Raw genomic sequence first — 18,254 nt, forward strand, 5'->3', positions numbered from 1 at the left:
TTTCCTTCTGAAATCATAAATAGTTTTTTGAGCTTAAATTAGTAACAAAATCCATATGGGTCTTGACCGTAGATTTCTTCGGAAGCCATAAACATTTTTTTAGGATGAATTAATAGTAAACTCCTTCTATAGCCGAGTGATTAGGGCATGGCAGTGGACTCTGAATGCATCAAATGCATATAAAGTATGGCCATCTTGAATCCCATGGCTCAATTTCAAATCTCCAAAGAGCTTTCAAATATGTAATAAAGGTGGGCACATCACAATTGAGACATGATCAAGCTTGATGAAATTGTAAGTGTATTTCTAGGATCAAATTCTTTTGGTTATAACTTTGTTAATTACTCTAGTGGTTTGGACATTGGGCTTTATCCTATTGACCGAATTTGATTCATAAAATGGTTTGACCAAATCCATTTAAATCGCAAATGCAAGGTACTTAAGTATGCGTCCCTTACCAATTTCACCATTCTTAACTTGGCTATCTCTATGGTGAGAATCTGCAAATACAATTGCTATCTTATGAGTGCTCTGGCCGTCATACCTGGCATTGACCAATGACATTGAGCAATTTAAGACATCATAAAGGTTGCTAAGCATAACAGTTACACGATGTCTTGTTGTCGATACAAACTGGATCCCTGAGATGTGGATGCAACATACATACATGTACCCAATGTACATGCATATGTACATACATACACATACACACACACAGATACATACATACATACATACATACATACATACATACATATATATACCATTTCATGAGAGAGACAATTTGACATAGTTGTGGCTATTCTATGTGAGAATAGGTATGCCACTGGATGAATTAGCAAGGAATGTACACACCACACATGTTTAAAATGCCCCATGACCCTGTTAGTTCAAGCAAAAAAGTTTATATTACAAACATTATTATTGGTCCAAAGAGAGAGAGAGAAACATTTTAACATAACAGGAACAATTTAGGTTTGAATCCCTTTCCTAAGGACCCATTTAGTGCTAAACTTCCAGTCATAGAGAAAATAAACTCCGTCGGTAGTAACCGGAATACGCGACGAGAAACCAACATATGATCGTTCGTCCACAATGGATGCGAGATCCAGCCCCGAATAAGACAAGAAAAGCTTCGACTTCTTCTTATTGGGTTTCCCATTGGTTGACACGTTCTGGAAGCGCACCGAGATCTCTTGTAGGCTCGCATCGTAGTCGATAAACACGGCAACTTTCCGGTTAATAAAGCGTGTCCCATTCCACAAGAACCGGCTCTTCACCGAGTTCACACTATTGATGTCCAAGCCGACATGTGGGATCTGTGGGTCCCAGCTATAGGCCTCATCGCGCGAAGTGTCGATCTCCACGGCCAATGTCTTGGGATTGGGAGTCCCGCTCGCAGGCTTCCCCGTGGCATCCTCGATCTTGAAGAGACCGAAGCTCTCGGGTCCGCTCTCCCCTACATCAATGGTCGGGGTAATCGCAAACGCAATGCCGCCCCCGAACACGCGTTTCACGCTCCGCTCCGCATCCCGTTTGACGTTAATTGTGAACACGGTCGAGAAGGATGCGGCGTACGGCGACCCTTTCTTCCATAGTTGTACCTTCTTTTTGTATTGGTAGCGTGCCGAGATGACTACGTCGTCATTGCAGAAGATGATCCGGCCGGGCGGCGACGAGGGAATGCACACTTTGTCGCGGGTTAGGCCGAGCGATTTGTCGAACCCACAAGCTAGCTTATTGGTGGAGAATGGCGGGAACGAGAGGGTGATGCCCGGGGGCAGCTCCGGAGCCACTAATGCCTCGGTGGCGAGCATTGGCAAGGCTAGCCATAGACATAAGGAGAGCACTACTATTGAGGATGCAATGGGGAATATGATTGGCTTGGACATGTTGTTTCCTAGAAACTTATGTTTGTGTCTCTTGTGTATGTGTGTGCTTTGGAGGGGCTACCTTATGAGTGTGTGTATATATACATATACAAAGCTCATGAGCCTCTTTTGCCTTTGTCATTCTTGTGTGTAGGTAGGTGTGTCCCACCATGACCATAGACCCAATTCAAATAAACAAATGAAGTTTTGGGCGAGTTTTTGCTTAGGAAAAAGAGAGACCTTATTTATGACAATCTAAGCTTTGTTGAAGTTTTGGGCGAGTTTTTGCTTAGGAAAAAGAGAGACCTTATTTATGACAATCTAAGTTTTGTTGAAGTTTTGGGCGAGTTTTTGCTTAGGAAAAAGAGAGACGTGCAATAACTATGTGTGTGTCATGGCCCATGGGCTCGAATAAAATGTAGGCTAGATCAATTGCATACTCTCTCTCTCTCTCTCTCTCTCTCTCTCTAGCTCTCAACTTTACCTGATGTAGCACGATTATGTACATATAGTTTTGGCTGCTGCTTTGGGATCTTCACTATTAGTATTTTTTTCCACTCTTCAAGGATTTGTTCTTGGAAACTTCAACATGTGTGAGCCATAAATGTGTGGAAAACGACGAGTTTTGTTACGATGGTTAGAAGAGGATTTTAAGTGCATTTAACTAAGTAAAACTCTCCAGGATTTTCATATCCTAATTTTAGTGTATGCAAGACTAAAGCATTAACAACATTCAATTGGATTATATGGAGAAAACTTATTCAATGCTTTTACCTAAATTTTCTCATATTCGAGGAGTCAAGTGGTCAACGTTAATTTAGACCCTTAAGTTTCTCAAGCTTTTCCATTTCTGAAAAGTGGAGTGATAAAATTCTACGCGTCTATCTTCAATGAAGAAGTAACCAACCAATATTTGTTGGTTGTTATTAATCTTTTTTTATTCAAGTGGTGAAACTAAGTCACACAAATCAAGTATGACATTTATAAGGGCATGTCATAGATATAAAATGTAATCTATGAAACAAATCCTTTTGTGATGCTTTGTGGTGAATTGATTCCCATTAGTTACTCTATGAAACAACATTGTGCATGCTCATGTTTTGCACAAAAAGTCAAACAAAATGATATTGTTACATTATCATTGTCCAATGTGTTGCCATTTATCGGATCTTGCCACACCCCTAGAAAACAATTTGCTCACCTCTTCAATTATTGAAAGGATAGAATGACTTTCTAGTGTCAACCTTTTACGAAAAAAGGAACAAGTCGCTATCCATAAGCTTCACAAATATTTTAGTGAGCTTGAGAATTTGTACCATTTGTGGATTATTATGACATTGTATTTAAGTTTGGATATGTAAAATTAAAATAGTTGTCGGTTGCCCATTTTATATAACACTATATACTATGCACTTGGATGACTCTTTTTATTTACTTAAAAAAATTTCAATGCTATTCAAAAGTGCAAGCAATATATCGACGTCATCTTATGTGCAAGCAACTTGAACTTAGATATGTTGAGCCTTACTTGGTTGAGTAAGAAATTCATTTGGCAACTTTGGGAATTGATATTTGGATAATGTTGCTCTCTCTCAAGGTAAAATGAAAGGAATGTTGGTAATGCATTTTTTTGCACCACCATTTCCCCTTTTTGCTATTAAAGAGAGAGAGAGAGAGAGATTTTATTATATCCTCACTAGTTAAATGTGACCTATAGGGGCAACAAGTGATTCATTTTGCATAGTATGTTTGGGTTGAGTGGTGACTCTCAATGTTCAAGAGTTTTTATTGATAAACTTGGCAATCATAGTGCACTATTGTGATTGTGAGGGGAATGCCTCATGAGTGTAGGGGGTGGGGTGAACTGACAATGCATGGAAAGCAAACTCAAATGTGGTTGAATACAGTGCATTGTATCAAAGTGTGATACTTTTGACTCTTGCACTTGTCCAAGGAAAATATGCATAGTTCATGAGTCTTCGTACTTGTGCTCCAACACCTCATCTCACATTAAAGAGATAAATGTGAGCTAACTCGTATTGAAGTAATGATGGGGATTCGTTACAAAGGGATAGGTTTTAACATGTATTGATAAAGTGTGGTTTCCCTATTCAGGGAAGAAGATGGTTGTGTAGTTTTGGTGCAACATCTAGAATATAATGTGTGAAATGTGATCCTCCAAATATCTCCAAAGTTGTGAAATGTTAACATTGTAAAAAAACCTCATACACAAATGAATCTATTCAAATATCATGAAACAAAGGTGGTGCATTCCATTTTCCAGAACATATCTTCAAATCTTGACACACAAAGTTATCCACAAAGTTTCAATCACAACTTGCTCATACGAACTTTAATATGGGAAGGCTGTAAAGTTAAGATTGAAAAAAGTTCACATTATTGTTCGAAAAAAGGAAAGAGAGAAAGGGATAAATTAGCATTCATTGAAACAAACTTAGATTTTAATCCCTTTCCTAAGGACCCATTTAGTGCTAAACTTCCAGTCATAGAGAAAATAAACTCCGTCCGTAGTTACTGGAACACGCGACGAGAAACCAACATATGACTGTTCGTCCACAATGGATGCTAGATCCAACCCCGAGTAAGATAAGAAAAGCTTCGACTTCTTCTTATCGGGTTTCCCGTTGGTCGACACGTTCTGGAAGCGCACCGAGATCTCTTGTAGGCTTGCATCGTAGTCAATGAACACGGCAACTTTCCGGTTGATAAAACGTGTCCCGTTCCACAAGAACCGACTCTTCACCGAGTTCACACTGTTAATGTCCAAACCCACATGGGGAATTTGCGGGTCCCAACTATAGGTTACATCCCGCGAAGTGTCGATCTCCACGGCCAATGTCTTGGGGTTGGGAGTCCCGCTCGCGGGCTTCCCCGTGGCATCATCAATCTTGAAGAGACCGAAGCTCTCAGGTCCGCTCTCCCCGATATCTATGGTCGGGGTGATTGCGAACGCAATGCCGCCCCCGAACACGCGTTTCACGCTTCGCTCCGCATCCCGTTTGACGTTAATTGTGAATGCGGTCGAGAAGGACGCGGCGTACGGCGACCCTTTCTTCCATAGTTGTACCTTCTTTTTGTATTGGTAGCGCGCCGAGATGACATCATTGTCATTGGAGAAGATGATCTGGCCGGGCGGAGATGAGGGCGTGCACACGAGGTCGGGGTTTAGGCCGAGCGATTTGTCGATTTTGCACGTTAGATTAGATGCGGAGAATGGCGGGAACGAGAGACTTACACCCGTGGGCGGCTTCGGTAGAGTTAATGCCTCTGTCACCACCATCATTGTCGGGGCTAGACATAGCCATAAGGAGAGGACAGCAATTGATGATACAATGGGGAAGATGATTGGATTAGACATGTTTTTTCCTAGAAATTGTTTTGAGGGGCTGAAGGGGATATGAATGTATATATAAAAGTTTGTGAACCGCCTATTCTATTGCCTTTTATTTTATGTGTGTTGGGTAAGTGTTAGTCCTATGGTGAACATGGCCCCAAGAGAGAAAAAAGCCACCATTATGTGTTGATGTCTTATTAGTCAATAATGGATTGATTGTCTTATTTATTTTATGGCAATCAAAACTTTTTGTTAGTTGGGGGAATTTTCGTTCAAAAAGGGGATAGGCCAAGATGTACACACCCCAATGCCCAATGTCGGTTTTGTAATTTAACAAGCCAATATAGATTAGAGTTCTAATATCAATCGCATCACGTCTCTCTCTCTCTCTCTCCCACATGGTTTTGCTCGATGTAGCATAACTATGTAGAGTTCAAGCTGCTTCGGGATCTTCACTACGTCTTTATCTTTTATCTTGTCTTATCATGGTCATGATTGGCGCCAGGTCGAAAAGTTGCCCATTAGGTGTCGATGCCTTATTTGTGGGAACCTGCGATGTTGCTCAAGGGAGTTCGTTTTCTTCCATAAAGATCCCATGACAAAGGCGCCCACATTGCAATGTCAATAGGTCAAGCCCATAGTTATGATATCTATCACATTATTCTCTCCTCCTTACCCATAGTTTTAATCCATGTAGCACAACTATGCACAATTCTACCTACTCTCGAGATTGTTGACTCTTATATATGTTTGCTTTCACATGTGTGCATCATGTTTGTATTAATAAAGACACAAAAATAAAACAACTCATCGTTACTATTGTTTAAAAATGGCCGAAATAAACTATACATTAAAAACATTTGTTTGCAATATATTCTTTTGAGAAATATATTTATCTAAATACATTTCTCCAAACTTTTCTCAAACCCTTAGAATTGTCAAAGTTAATATTGACCCTTGAGTTTCTCAAAGTTTTTCTATGCTTTGAAAAACATTAGATTGGGATTATCTCCTCAAATCTCGAAAGGATGTGATAAAATCAAATGTCAACATTTACAAAAGAAGAAACAAGTTGGTATTTGTTTGTCCGTTATTCCTTTCCTTTATTTACCTTTGGAATCGGGATGGTGAAACTCAATCAAACAAAGAGCTTGTGACAAGCATAACATAGAATCTATGGAACAAATCCCTTATGGCATTTGTTTACAATTAGTTGCCACTACTAACTAGCTGATGAAACAAAATGATGTTTGTTACTTAATCATGGTTCAAGGTGTCACCATTATCCAATCCAACCATTTTCCTTGAAAAGTTGATAATGAGCTCAACTCTTCAATTGTTGAATGGATGTAACAACTTTCAAGAGTCGAGCGTTCATAGAAGACAAAACAAGTTGTCTATCACATATACAAATATCTTCCATGTGTGGATAATTATAAGTTATAACATTGCATTTAGGAGTGTGTATGTTACTCTCAAATCCAAATTTAATGTGTAAATGGTTACAACTTGCCAACGTGGTTCAACATTGTAGCGTGCAAGTGAACGACCCTTCTACTTTAATCACTTTAATATTGGCTCTTCATTCAATTCAAGATAAATATTTCACAAGGTGAAAGTACTTATTATTAGTTGGTATTTCAACCTTTTGTTGTTGACTATCCAGAATTGTACCCACTATATAACATCCTCTAATGCTCAAAAGAATAGACAAGCAACATGAAGATATGTTCAGCCTTATTTGGATGAGTAAGGAATCATTTCATCAACTTTTTGAATTGATATTTTGATAATGCTATCTTGATCATTGGCTTTTCCACAAATTTAAGTAGATAGTTTTGTAATAAAGGTGAAAGTTGAAATTTCCACCAATTTAAGATTAGATCGTTTGTATTAAAAGCAAAGGCTGAAAAGCACCAAAGTTCTAGTTCTTGAAACCCAAACTTTTTGTGTGATGAGCCGAAGATAATGTACACTACTTTTTATACCACAATTTCATGCTTTCACATGTAATGGGTGTGTATCTTTCCATTTATTTTATCTAGATAGTACGACGACCACTTCCAATGTAGTGTGAAGCACTCAAGAGACCCATGATATGGTTGTGTGAGCTTGTAAACAAGCATACATGATATAGGTTTCTTGGAATGAACATGATACCAATACCAGACTATACATAGTTTCAAAATCATTGCATTATTGAGGTTGGCACATAATGTTGCCTAATAAACAACAAATAGATAGCAATTCACATTAGGTGACGATGATTAGGAGACTTTTTTTTTGTCATGAGTGGTAGCAAGATTGCCATCTACTTTATTCTTATTCAGATATTACTAAGGGGCATTCAAATGTCATTATTGGTAGCATGACTATCACGATCCATTTAGTTAGATACTTCGATAAAGAAAACAACCTTCATTAACCATTTATAATAAAACTATGATTAGGGGACAAGTTGTGTGCATATAACAAAGGAGAGGGATCAAACTTTGATGGTAGAAGTTGAATTGGAAGAAGTCATAAGCACAATCAACTACATGTAATCATTTTGTGTAGAGAAACACATTGGGAGCACATATTAGATAAGAAACCTTGAAAATTCATTGTCATGACACATAATATAACATTGCATCTTGTCTCAAGGATTCTACCTCCTTCTGTCTTTCAACATTGTATGGTGACACAAAGCTTGTAACAAAGTATTAGAATTTCTACATATTTCTATAAACGAATAACATGGTAATTACCTCTTCCATATTTGAAAGGAGATGAGAGCTTTCAAATGTCGATTTCAATAAACATAAAAAGTTATCCACGAATGTATTCAATTGATGTATAGCTCAATGAAGCTGTAAATGAGGTTCAAGCTCTCAAAAATCAAAAGTAGGTGATGCATTCATACTTTTCATGCTTTTAGTGAAATGTGTGTAAAGGCTTGCGGGGTCGTTCAACTCTAGAGGTTTGAAACATGATCACCTAGACTATGGACATGTATTCTAGAATATAGTGTCTTCAACTTACTTTAATTGCTTACACATTTATCTGGATTAGTTCTAGATAGTTTTTAAATATAGCATGGACATTCGTGAGATCTATAAACATGGATGATGGCACAAATTAACAAGGGGCAAAGTCAACATTGGCCATTATGTACGTTAAAAGTACACATAGAAAAGAAACTTTAGATTTCCCCACGATTTTGATATAATTTAATTATTGTGTGGCAGAGTCATGGTCTTACCTTATTAAAAATTCTAAATTTAAATTGGTTGATAAATTTGACAATGTAGTTATTACAAGCTTAATGGACTTTCGCTTGGGGTTCGAGCAATGGGTTTGATTTGAAGCTCATTGAAAAACTTCATGTTTATGTGTTTGAGCATTGAGGTTGTGGATACTAATCATTTGATCCCAAAACAATGGGTTTGACTATTCACTTTCAATTACCCTAGGCTTGGGAAAAATTCTTTGAAATAGCTAGTGAACATTATTGTATTGTTGACTTCCAATAAATGGGTATTGCTGGGCATTTTCATAAAGGCGGTATCATGTTGCTGAGTTTTATCCAAATTTTCATAAAGCAACATTATTGACAAATGTCCATTTATATTCAAGAGATTGGTCTATCATTTAGCAAATATGTCCGATTCTTGGATAAACCAAAAATAAAAGACTAGCAAGCCCTCTTTAAATGACATTTCTTATTAGATGATACTCACGGTTGGTTCAAATTTGGCAAATTGGCTAGCATGGTACCTTTAAAACGTAGAAAAATTGTTTGGTCGATGCCAATTACTCTAATTAGGACTAACTAGGAAACTAATAATTTACTAGACAAGTTACCATGCCGATTAGTTTTGAGGATCGTCACAATGTTAAGAATAGAACTTTGCACAGTAAAACAAGGTTAAGCATTGGGTATGAGATACAAAAATTACGATCTAAAGCAAGGGGGGTAAGCAAATTATTTGACCCAAGTAGGGAATAAGGCAATATATATGTTTTAATGGACAAAAAAGAGCAAATGCCGGACATTACCGTCACTTTTTTTGGTAGCTGTAGCCAATGGTTTTTCGACAATTGAGGTAGCACACAGGTAGGTGACGCATACATTTTACTACTACTACTACTACTACTACTACTACTACTACTACTACTACTACTACACACACACACACATGTTCCACGGTGTCGGTTTCGTGTCATGTAGTCAGCGCAAACTATGGGCTAGTGCCAAGGGCATTATGGGAATATATAAAAAACCTAAGCTCTATATATAACCCAAAAGAAGCAAGCAAGCAAGTAAACAAGCAAACCAAGTAAACCATCCACTTGGCTTGATGGAGAGGCTTATCAAGATTGTGGCCATGGCGGCGGCGGTGCTACTACTTGGTGGCGGAGATTTCTTATCGGCTGAGGCGGCACCGCCACCGCCACCCGATGGCACAACCATAACGCTCCCCCCGTTCTCTAACACCACCATGGTCTGCAGCTTCGACCCGGCCATAAACGGGGGCAAATCAACGGCCATGGCCATCTGTAGACAATCCTACCCTACCCCTGGCCAATACATATACCTTAGCAATGACGATGAGCAAGTCTCGGCCCGGTACCAATACAAGAAGAAGGTGCAATTGTGGAAGAAAGGGTCGGCCTACGCCGCATCCTTCTCGACATGGTTCACCTTCGAGATCAGCCCCGAGATCGAGAACGACGACCAGGGCATCTTCGGTTCGGGCCTTGCCTTCGCCATCACTCCATCCCTAAGTGTCGGCACGAGCGGGTTCGGGAGCTTAGGGCTTTTCGAGATCGATCGTGCCACGGGGAAGGCCGTGTCCAGAGGAAAGAAATCGCCCAAGACACTTGCGGTGGAGATCGATCTTGACCGCGATTCCGAGGCATGGGACCTCGAGGCCCCACACGTGGGGCTCGATCTCAATAGCCTCCGGTCATCGGAAGGGGCCTTCTTGTGGGATGGGTCAGGATTCGCGGGGCGACGGATCGTGGCCTTTATAGATTACGATGCCGCGAGGCACAAGCTTGAGGTGCGGTTCCAGAATGTGTCGAGCAGAGGAGTGGCGGACAAGAAGAAATCGAAGCTCTTTTTGTCGGTCTCCGGGCTGGATCTGTCGAAACATGTGAACGAGCGCTCGTACGTGGGCTTCTCGTCTCGTGTCCCCGTCACTACCCATGGTGTCTACTACATCTACAATTGGCACTTCACAACCCAATGGGTACTTAAGAAGAAGAAGAGGGCATTGTAAGATTTTGATGGGCATCCATACATGCTTGTGAAACCCACACCTCTCTACTCCACTCTGATCTACATTATACATTTATATACATTGTATGGCATGTCAATGTTACCATTTCTTGTCTCTTGATGATAAGGAGCCTCATAGCATGATCCCTCCTCACTTCCCGATATGTATCCGATATGTATCTGGTCAATGTAGAGATTTTTGCAATGTTGTATCCGATGTTAAGGGTAAAACTTGGGTCCATGTAGAGATTTTCACAATGTTGTATGATGTATCCAACGTAAGGGTAGAACTTTGGTCCATGTAGAGATTTTCACAATGTTGTATGATGTATCCAACGTAAGGGTAGAACTTTGGTCCATGTAGAGATTTTCACAATGTTGTATCCGATGTAAGGGTAGAACTTCTAACAAACAATCAATCGCCTCTCGCCCGACGATGTACCCTAATGTTTTCGACTTTTATATGGGATGCCATGTTTTAAGATCATGTCTTTTTTGGAGGGAGGGGATCTTAGCAACTCTGGGAAGCAGTCTTGCTAAGGGCAATCAACATGTAAGTAGTTTATTCGCTCATTTTATTCACTCACTTCGGCATTGTGGGAAGCTAAAGGAGTTTGGGACAATAGAGACAAGAGGGGTTGAAGGCATGTTGGAATGGAGCTTGATTCTCTGTAATGAAGGGGGCACATGAAAAAGAGGCTTAAGAATTGCTATGGTGCATGAATTGTTTCATAAAACAAACATGTGTGGTTAGTGAAGGGGGCACATGAAAAAGAGGCTTAAGAATTGCTATGGTGCATGCATTGTTTCATAAAACAAACATGTGTGGTTAAAAGGTAAGTTGTCATTCATGGGAAAATTTAGAAGAATGAGGAAGTTGTGGGAGGAATGGGGGAAGTTAGTCATTCCTCCATTTCTTCAACACATGTTTGCAATGACTCCCCTTCATTTTCTTGAATTTTTGGCAATGACACATCATTTCAAGGAGTGGTAGAACCTCCACTACCATTGTGTGCTATGATAAGCATTTTGCCATGGAAATGATCCAAATTACCACGTTTGAAGCAATGTCTGCCCAAAAATTCTCAATGCATTTGTATTCTTTAATATCAACCACACAAATCGTGTCGTGTATCAAGGACAGGTCATATGCATTTTGCAAGCTTAAAAGAAAGTGAATAATATAAAAAGGTACTAACCGATGATAGAAGTGAGGAATGGAAATTTTGGAGGAAAAGAGAAATGCACAACAATGGGTGTATGCATATTCTAGAAGCAAAACACACACACACACACACACACACACAACAGACATCCAAAGATACATAAGTAACCGTTTTCAAAAAATTGGTTTGTTTGTGGGCAAATTTCTCTATGAGATAGTGATTTTGACATCACTTATCTTTGGTCCTTTTCCTTTGATGATATACAATTGTTGAGATGGCATATAGTATATACTATTTGTATATTGCCTCGGGCCACTTTAATTTTAATACCAATGGAGGATATTTTTTATGGATTTTTTTTTTTTCATATCGTGTATCTACTTGTTCCGAAATATGCATAACTTGTATTGATTATACACTTAAGCATTGTTGCTCTTGTGGGTTGTGATGGGGGTCTCCAAACAAAATGTTGGAGCATAGGAATAAGAAAGAAACCAATAAAGGGTTGGAGAAGGAAGGGACAATACACTCTAAATGACCTACTATTCCACTGGCCCACCAATTAGTGTGAGGTTTTCCTAAATACATAATAACCAAGAAAGCAAAAAACAACCATCCCTTGTATATCTCCCAATGGTTTATATAAAGAGTAGGGGATGGAAATGTTACATTGGATGGCCCGTTTATTTGTTTTGACCATTCTAAAGGTTTGCTCGATGAATTTCCACCCCTAAACTTGATGGACTTATATTCATTCCTAATTATATCACAAGTATGATGGACCCTTCCTTAGACTAGAAAACAACGACTACACTCCACTAAAACCCCAATATCTTTTCGGAACAAGGACCAAACCTTTGAATTTTTGCACACTAAAAGTTATCACAACATGTGAATATGAAGATTCAAAATGTGAATATGAAGATTCCAACTTGTGGCCCTTAATCAAAAAGGTCACATATACTCTAATCATCACACCCACTTATTTTAATTATATTTTTAGTTATTATTATTTAGAGTTATTGGACACTGGACGCAACAAATAACCCCCAAATGGTATGCATGCATGTATGCCAAGTGGTGATCATGTGTGATCTATGTATGTTATATAAGTGAAAAATCTACTTAGTGTTGAACCATTCTAGTTCATCGCTAGTCTTCAACACTTTGTCATCTTGCTCTCTGGGTAATACAAATTCTTGTCTTCTTGTTTTGTTATTACCTTATTTTCTTTGAATTGACATCGTCTTCGAAGCTTCGGTTGTAACAAATGAAGACTTCCCATGCTTTCCAACAAGCTACATGTCACTAAATTTGGTGAAATTTATGTGTGTCAACTTCCTTGCACAAGACAAACTAAAAAACTATCCAAACAAGCAGCTTGCATCATCTATGTTTGTGTTTCAAACATATACAGTTATGAATATGTAAAAACTAGACCAAAGGGATTTTGAGCTCAATATACTCAAGAATAATGAACACTTTTAAACTCTAATTATATTAAGAAGAAGGCTTACAAGATTAGAAATAGGATGAATTATATTAAGCTAAGTGGGTGTGCTTAAACGTAGATTATGTACGCCCAATGAGAGCCTACAAAATATCCAAAAGTTGAGAGAGGGATAGACCACTCTCCAATGTTTTACTTAAATAGTGACCCAAAACAAAAGTTTGTGTGGAATTTGAATTCAAAATTACTTCCAAATTCATCCACTTTTCTCCATTACATGGACAAGTGGGTGTATACTCTAGCAAATAAATTACTTATGTGACATTGTTAAGAAATGGTTCACACCCTCGAGCTTGCTAGATTTCTAATAAACCTATCTCATATAATCAACCAATTGACAACAAGACCTTCGGTTGCTTGGGCATGTGGTGAACTTCATCCGATTCAAGATATTTCTTATCTTGTAAATCCAAAATTACAGATCCAATAGTGACTACCATACATTCATGGGTGTCTCCACGTATGATGGACTCAAGTTAGCAAACTTTATAATTGGTGAACCAACACTCCATGCACATATTAGGTGATCAAGTCATCAACTATCACATAGAGCAACTTCGATTTTATTTGTCGCCCTTTTATCCTCAAACAAGTCATTAGTATCTTCGACTCCTCAATGTAGTAGTTGAGGGAGAGGGACGGAGGGAGAGAGAGTTGGATAGAACTCTGCAAGGTCACATATCATCATATTCGCCATTTGAATTGGTGTGTAGGGTGGTATTGAATTTGTTGTCGCAGTAATATTTACCTTGTTAGAATGGTTCTATACTTTGTAGTTAGTCATGGTGGTGTTTTCTTTCTTTCATAATGAAAGCCATTATTTACGAAAAGAAAAGAAAAGAGAATTGGATAGAGATGAGAAGAAAAACTTTGTAAAAGGAAAAGCGATATATTTCATTACATTGAGAGAGCACTTTATATAGATGCTTACAAAGAAAACACTTAAGGAAGGTGCACGAAGAATCGATAATGATAGTGTTAGATATGAAGTTAATGATGATGATGATGTGGAAGATGATTGAGAACCTATTAGTTAGTCTCGCAAACAAGTAGAGCAACAATAAAATAAGATGGTTGCATAGAGATAGATAGATAGATAGATAGATAGATAGATAGATAGATAGATAGATAGATAGATAGATAGATAGAGAGAGAGAGAGAGAGAGAGAGAGAGAGAGAGATTATATTATCATCTTCGGAGGTCAAATATGACCTATGAGACCAAAAAATATTACATTTCACGTGATATGTGTGAAAGTGAGTAATGACTCTCGATGTTCAAGAACTTTACCAATGAATGTTGCAATCGAGAGTGCACATTGTGGTTGTGGGAGGAATTCATGCAAAGATTGGGCTCGATCGAAGAGATGTGGAAAGCATGGTTGAATATGATCAAAGGCAGAGCATTGTATCAAAGTGTGATACTTAGACTCGCGAACTTGTTTAGGGCAAAGTGTGCATAGTCGACCACTCTCATCACTTGTGAATCGAATTGGTTCTCAATAATGCCATGTGCCTCTTTTTATAGTGTGCTTAGGAGTATTCTTGACATTTCTAGAATTTTCCAGAGAAATCTAGAATATACATGGATTTCCTAAGTGAAATAATAAATGAAAATAATATTCTTTGTATTACATTGTATAGCTTAATGGAACTCGTCGTCTTAGATTGAGGACCTGGTTTGTCGGGATATTGTCGATGGAAGTCTTGAATAAGAGCTCAAGCATTTGCTACTTGGAACATAGCTTAGCCAATCGACCAAATAGTAGAGCTTGTTGCGAACAATCTTGGAATCGAGGATGGCTACAACTTTGTACTTCGGTCCTACTTCAAGCTCGATCGGGGTGGAGGTAATACGATTCGGAATAGTGTTGTCTTGATAGGGTTCGAGGAGAGAACTATGAAAAACCGGATGTATCTATAGTTACGGAGGTAGATCAAGACGAAAAGTGACAACATTAATTGTTTCGATAATACAGAAAGGACCTAATCATCGATAATCCAATTTATCGCATGGTCGAGTAGTGTTGATGTGTCGTCGTAATAGCCATACCCGATCTCCAATGTGAAAAAAGGATGGAAGCCGATGACGATCTGCATAATCCTTCTGTGTTTGTTGAGCTTAATGTAAATGGGTAGATAGGCCTGTTTATATCTTGCGTTCTCGTGAAGAATGTGTTTCGCGATATAAAAATGTATATATATATATTGTATTTAGTAGTATTTGAGAGACTTGAACCCACACCCTTATATACGAAGTACAATATACATACCCCTAGCCTAAGCTATTTATTTTTAAAGGTATTGTAAAGAATATACTTCATGATATAAAAATGTATCTAAATATTGTATGGAGTAAAATTGAGAGACTTAAACCCTCAACCTTGTATACCAAGCACAAGGTATACACCACTAAGGTAGGTTATTTATTTAATAAGATATATTTCCATCACTATACTTATCCTATATCTATTTTCATACATGAGAGCTCAAATGAGCATGATGGCTATCATGCATCACATGTAATGCATGTACGCCAAATGGCGATCATGCATCACATGAAAGTCATGCATTGCATGCATGCCATCCTCCCGCACATTACCATATGCATGACAATACTTATAAGGAAAACAAGAGAGGAATCAAGAGAAAGTTAGAGAAAGAATATGATTAAACAAACAAGTTAGCTCATTTGGGAAGAGGCTCGTGTTTCGAAGTTGGAGTCAAGGGTTCAAATTTAGAGTTCAGTGATAGAAAAGTCTCATCTGTCTCTCGCACATTACTTCTAACTATTGTTCTTCCTATCCTTAATCTTTCTAACATTGTTGCACAAGCCTTATAAAATATATAGCTAACTCCTTTTAACCTTAGTCCCTGCGACTTCACCGCACGAACCACAACTACCCCGACACATTTGGTGAACCCGACGTGAAAGCGGCGACAAGGAAAAATGGAGGAGAAAATGAGGCTTATGTGTATGATGATGGAATGAATGATGTGGGAGCAAGGGATGATGGCAAGCATCGACAATATTCTCGCACGAGTAGGAATCTTCGAAGGTATAAATTTAACAAGATTTCTAAAGATTTACAATGAAGAAATGCTTAAACGTGGTGTCGACGAAGCTGCCAAAATTAATAGCTTTAGTCGAGTCATTGCTATTGGGCTTCAACAAAGGATCGAGGAGCTACAGAGGGAGCATCAGACATGAGAAACTTTCGAAAGAGCATTACTGAATGAATACAACCTCAATGATATGTCAAGGATGAGAAGGCGAGCTTTCATGGATTGGGTAGAGTCTGATAAATATTTAAGTGTTTTGGAAGTATTAAAAGAGTTTTCTGAAAGATTTGCGCAATTAAATGTTAGAGATAGAAATATAATAGCGCTAGATAAAGTAATAGTGTTTCTACAAGCTACTAATATTAAAGATAGGAAAGACTTGGGAATGCTTTTGGAAGATCAGAATAGTCTGAGTGGACTTACCGAAGACTGGGAGGAGGTGAAAAGGGCTTGAGCCCATTTCTGTAAAAGAAAGCTATGGTTTATGGAGCTGTTGGAGAGAAATGAAGAAGAAACGAGGAACGAGCCAGGAGAAAAGAAAGTAGAACAATCTCTCTTGCACGAATTGGTGAAAGGAATGAAAGACTTGTCGATCAAAGTGATGAAGCTGGAATCGCCACAAAGCTCAACTTCGTCAAGACAAGGAGGTGGAATGGTCCAAAGGTGTATGTGGTGTGACAGTATCAACCACCAGAAGAAAGATTGTCAAGAACATAGGGACGCTCTTAATCATGATAAAATCTACTATCAAGATGGCAAGATTCACTCGATAGAGACTCGACAACCACTTCAACTCAACTTTGGGCGAGGTGGAATGAAAAAACTAATGAAAGATGCTAAGAGAGAAACAACTCAAGTGATACAATCTGTGACAACCTTAGGGTTGTGTGTAAAAGACTCATATGGTGGATCTCGCTTTTGGCAAGATGTGATGGAATATGCAAGAAAAGGGAAGGTTCGAGTGAATGAATTAAAAAGAGCGGGAGATGAAATACGGAACTTAACTGAATGGGATGATCCAGTAGACGCACTATTAGCATACGCCCAAGTGAATGCACAAGAGGTACTAGTAGAAGAGAAGCGAAAGAGAGTTGAGGAGGCTGATCCAACAAAGAAACATGAGACACGAGAACAAAAGAGAAGAGAGATGGAAAAGGGTGCTCCTGAGACGAAGGAAGCTAATAGAGTAAAAGGGGAGACAAGCCCACCTTTCAAGATTGCTTCAGACATAGAAACAACGATGGATATAAAAAAGGTACTAGAAACAAGAATATTAAATAGTAAGGTAGAATTTACTTTAAGAGAAGTGTTGGGTATAGCAAAGAAAGAATTTCATGAAGTTATCATCGATATTATTAGAAGAAAGAGAGAGGTGACGAAAGAAGTTACGGGAGGGTGTGCAACAACACTCTGAGATTTGTAAGGTGGCACCATTAATGCTGCAAGTGTAAAAAACAGAAATGATGTTGGGGTTCATGAAGAGGATAGGAGTCACTATACAAGGGACCATTGGGTTTGAACAACAACGGAGGCACCTACAAAAATTGGGGAGCAACAAATTCCATGTATTGCTTTGATCGATCATGGATCCGAGATTAACATGATGTCATCGGAATTTTACGCTCAAGGGCGGTGGCCGATCAACAAGAATCATGGGTGGAAGATAAGAGCTGCCACAGAAACTACGGAGGATCTATTTGGAGCATGCCCCAATGTGAAGGTAACAATTAGTGATGTGTCGGTAAATCAAAATTTCTTTGTGCAGAATTGATCAACCTACCCCGTCATCCTTAGTCAGCCTTACATCACCACAGTCAAGATGGAAACAAAGGTGATTGATGATGGTTTAGCTTTCACGAGAATCAAGAGTCAAGATGGAAGAAAGACAATCCAATTCTTAACCGTGAGGCCCAACCAACAAAAGAAATAAAGAATGCTTGAGGGAACATCCAGTTCGGGAGGTGGATGAAGAATTTTCCCAGGATTTTTAGATAGGGCTTTTACAGGTAGGGGTTGTAATAGC

General features: G+C 38.7%; 3 protein-coding genes across 3 annotated transcripts; 1 reads left to right on the forward strand and 2 right to left on the reverse strand.

Moving 5' to 3' along the window:
* Positions 1-891: 891 nt before the first annotated feature.
* On the reverse strand, positions 892-1,945 carry LOC147855174 (seed lectin beta chain-like). Its single transcript, XM_087330823.1, has one exon. It carries the CDS (start codon positions 1,890-1,892, stop codon positions 972-974), a length of 921 nt encoding a protein of 306 aa, XP_087186949.1. The 5' UTR covers positions 1,893-1,945; the 3' UTR covers positions 892-971.
* Positions 1,946-4,250: 2,305 nt separating this feature from the next.
* Positions 4,251-5,298, reverse strand: LOC147855175 (seed lectin beta chain-like). Its single transcript, XM_087330661.1, has one exon. It carries the CDS (start codon positions 5,248-5,250, stop codon positions 4,327-4,329), a length of 924 nt encoding a protein of 307 aa, XP_087186787.1. The 5' UTR covers positions 5,251-5,298; the 3' UTR covers positions 4,251-4,326.
* A 4,298-nt stretch (positions 5,299-9,596) lies between these two features.
* Positions 9,597-10,493, forward strand: LOC147855176 (lectin-like). Its single transcript, XM_087330598.1, has one exon. The coding sequence runs from the start codon at positions 9,597-9,599 to the stop codon at positions 10,491-10,493; it is 897 nt and encodes a 298-aa protein (XP_087186724.1).
* Positions 10,494-18,254: the final 7,761 nt, after the last annotated feature.

The sequence above is a fragment of the Azolla caroliniana genome, unplaced genomic scaffold (genome assembly GCF_043228905.1).
Source record: "Azolla caroliniana isolate FFs.n. ecotype wild unplaced genomic scaffold, voAzoCaro1.0.p SCAF_14, whole genome shotgun sequence".
In the NCBI taxonomy this organism is placed as follows: domain Eukaryota; kingdom Viridiplantae; phylum Streptophyta; class Polypodiopsida; order Salviniales; family Salviniaceae; genus Azolla; species Azolla caroliniana.

Bases quoted from the DNA above. Each gene is read 5' to 3' on its own strand.
- LOC147855174 (XM_087330823.1), bottom strand. From the start codon at position 1,892: ATGTCCAAGCCAATCATATTCCCCATTGCATCCTCAATAGTAGTGCTC.
- LOC147855175 (XM_087330661.1), bottom strand. From the start codon at position 5,250: ATGTCTAATCCAATCATCTTCCCCATTGTATCATCAATTGCTGTCCTC.
- LOC147855176 (XM_087330598.1), top strand. From the start codon at position 9,597: ATGGCGGCGGCGGTGCTACTACTTGGTGGCGGAGATTTCTTATCGGCT.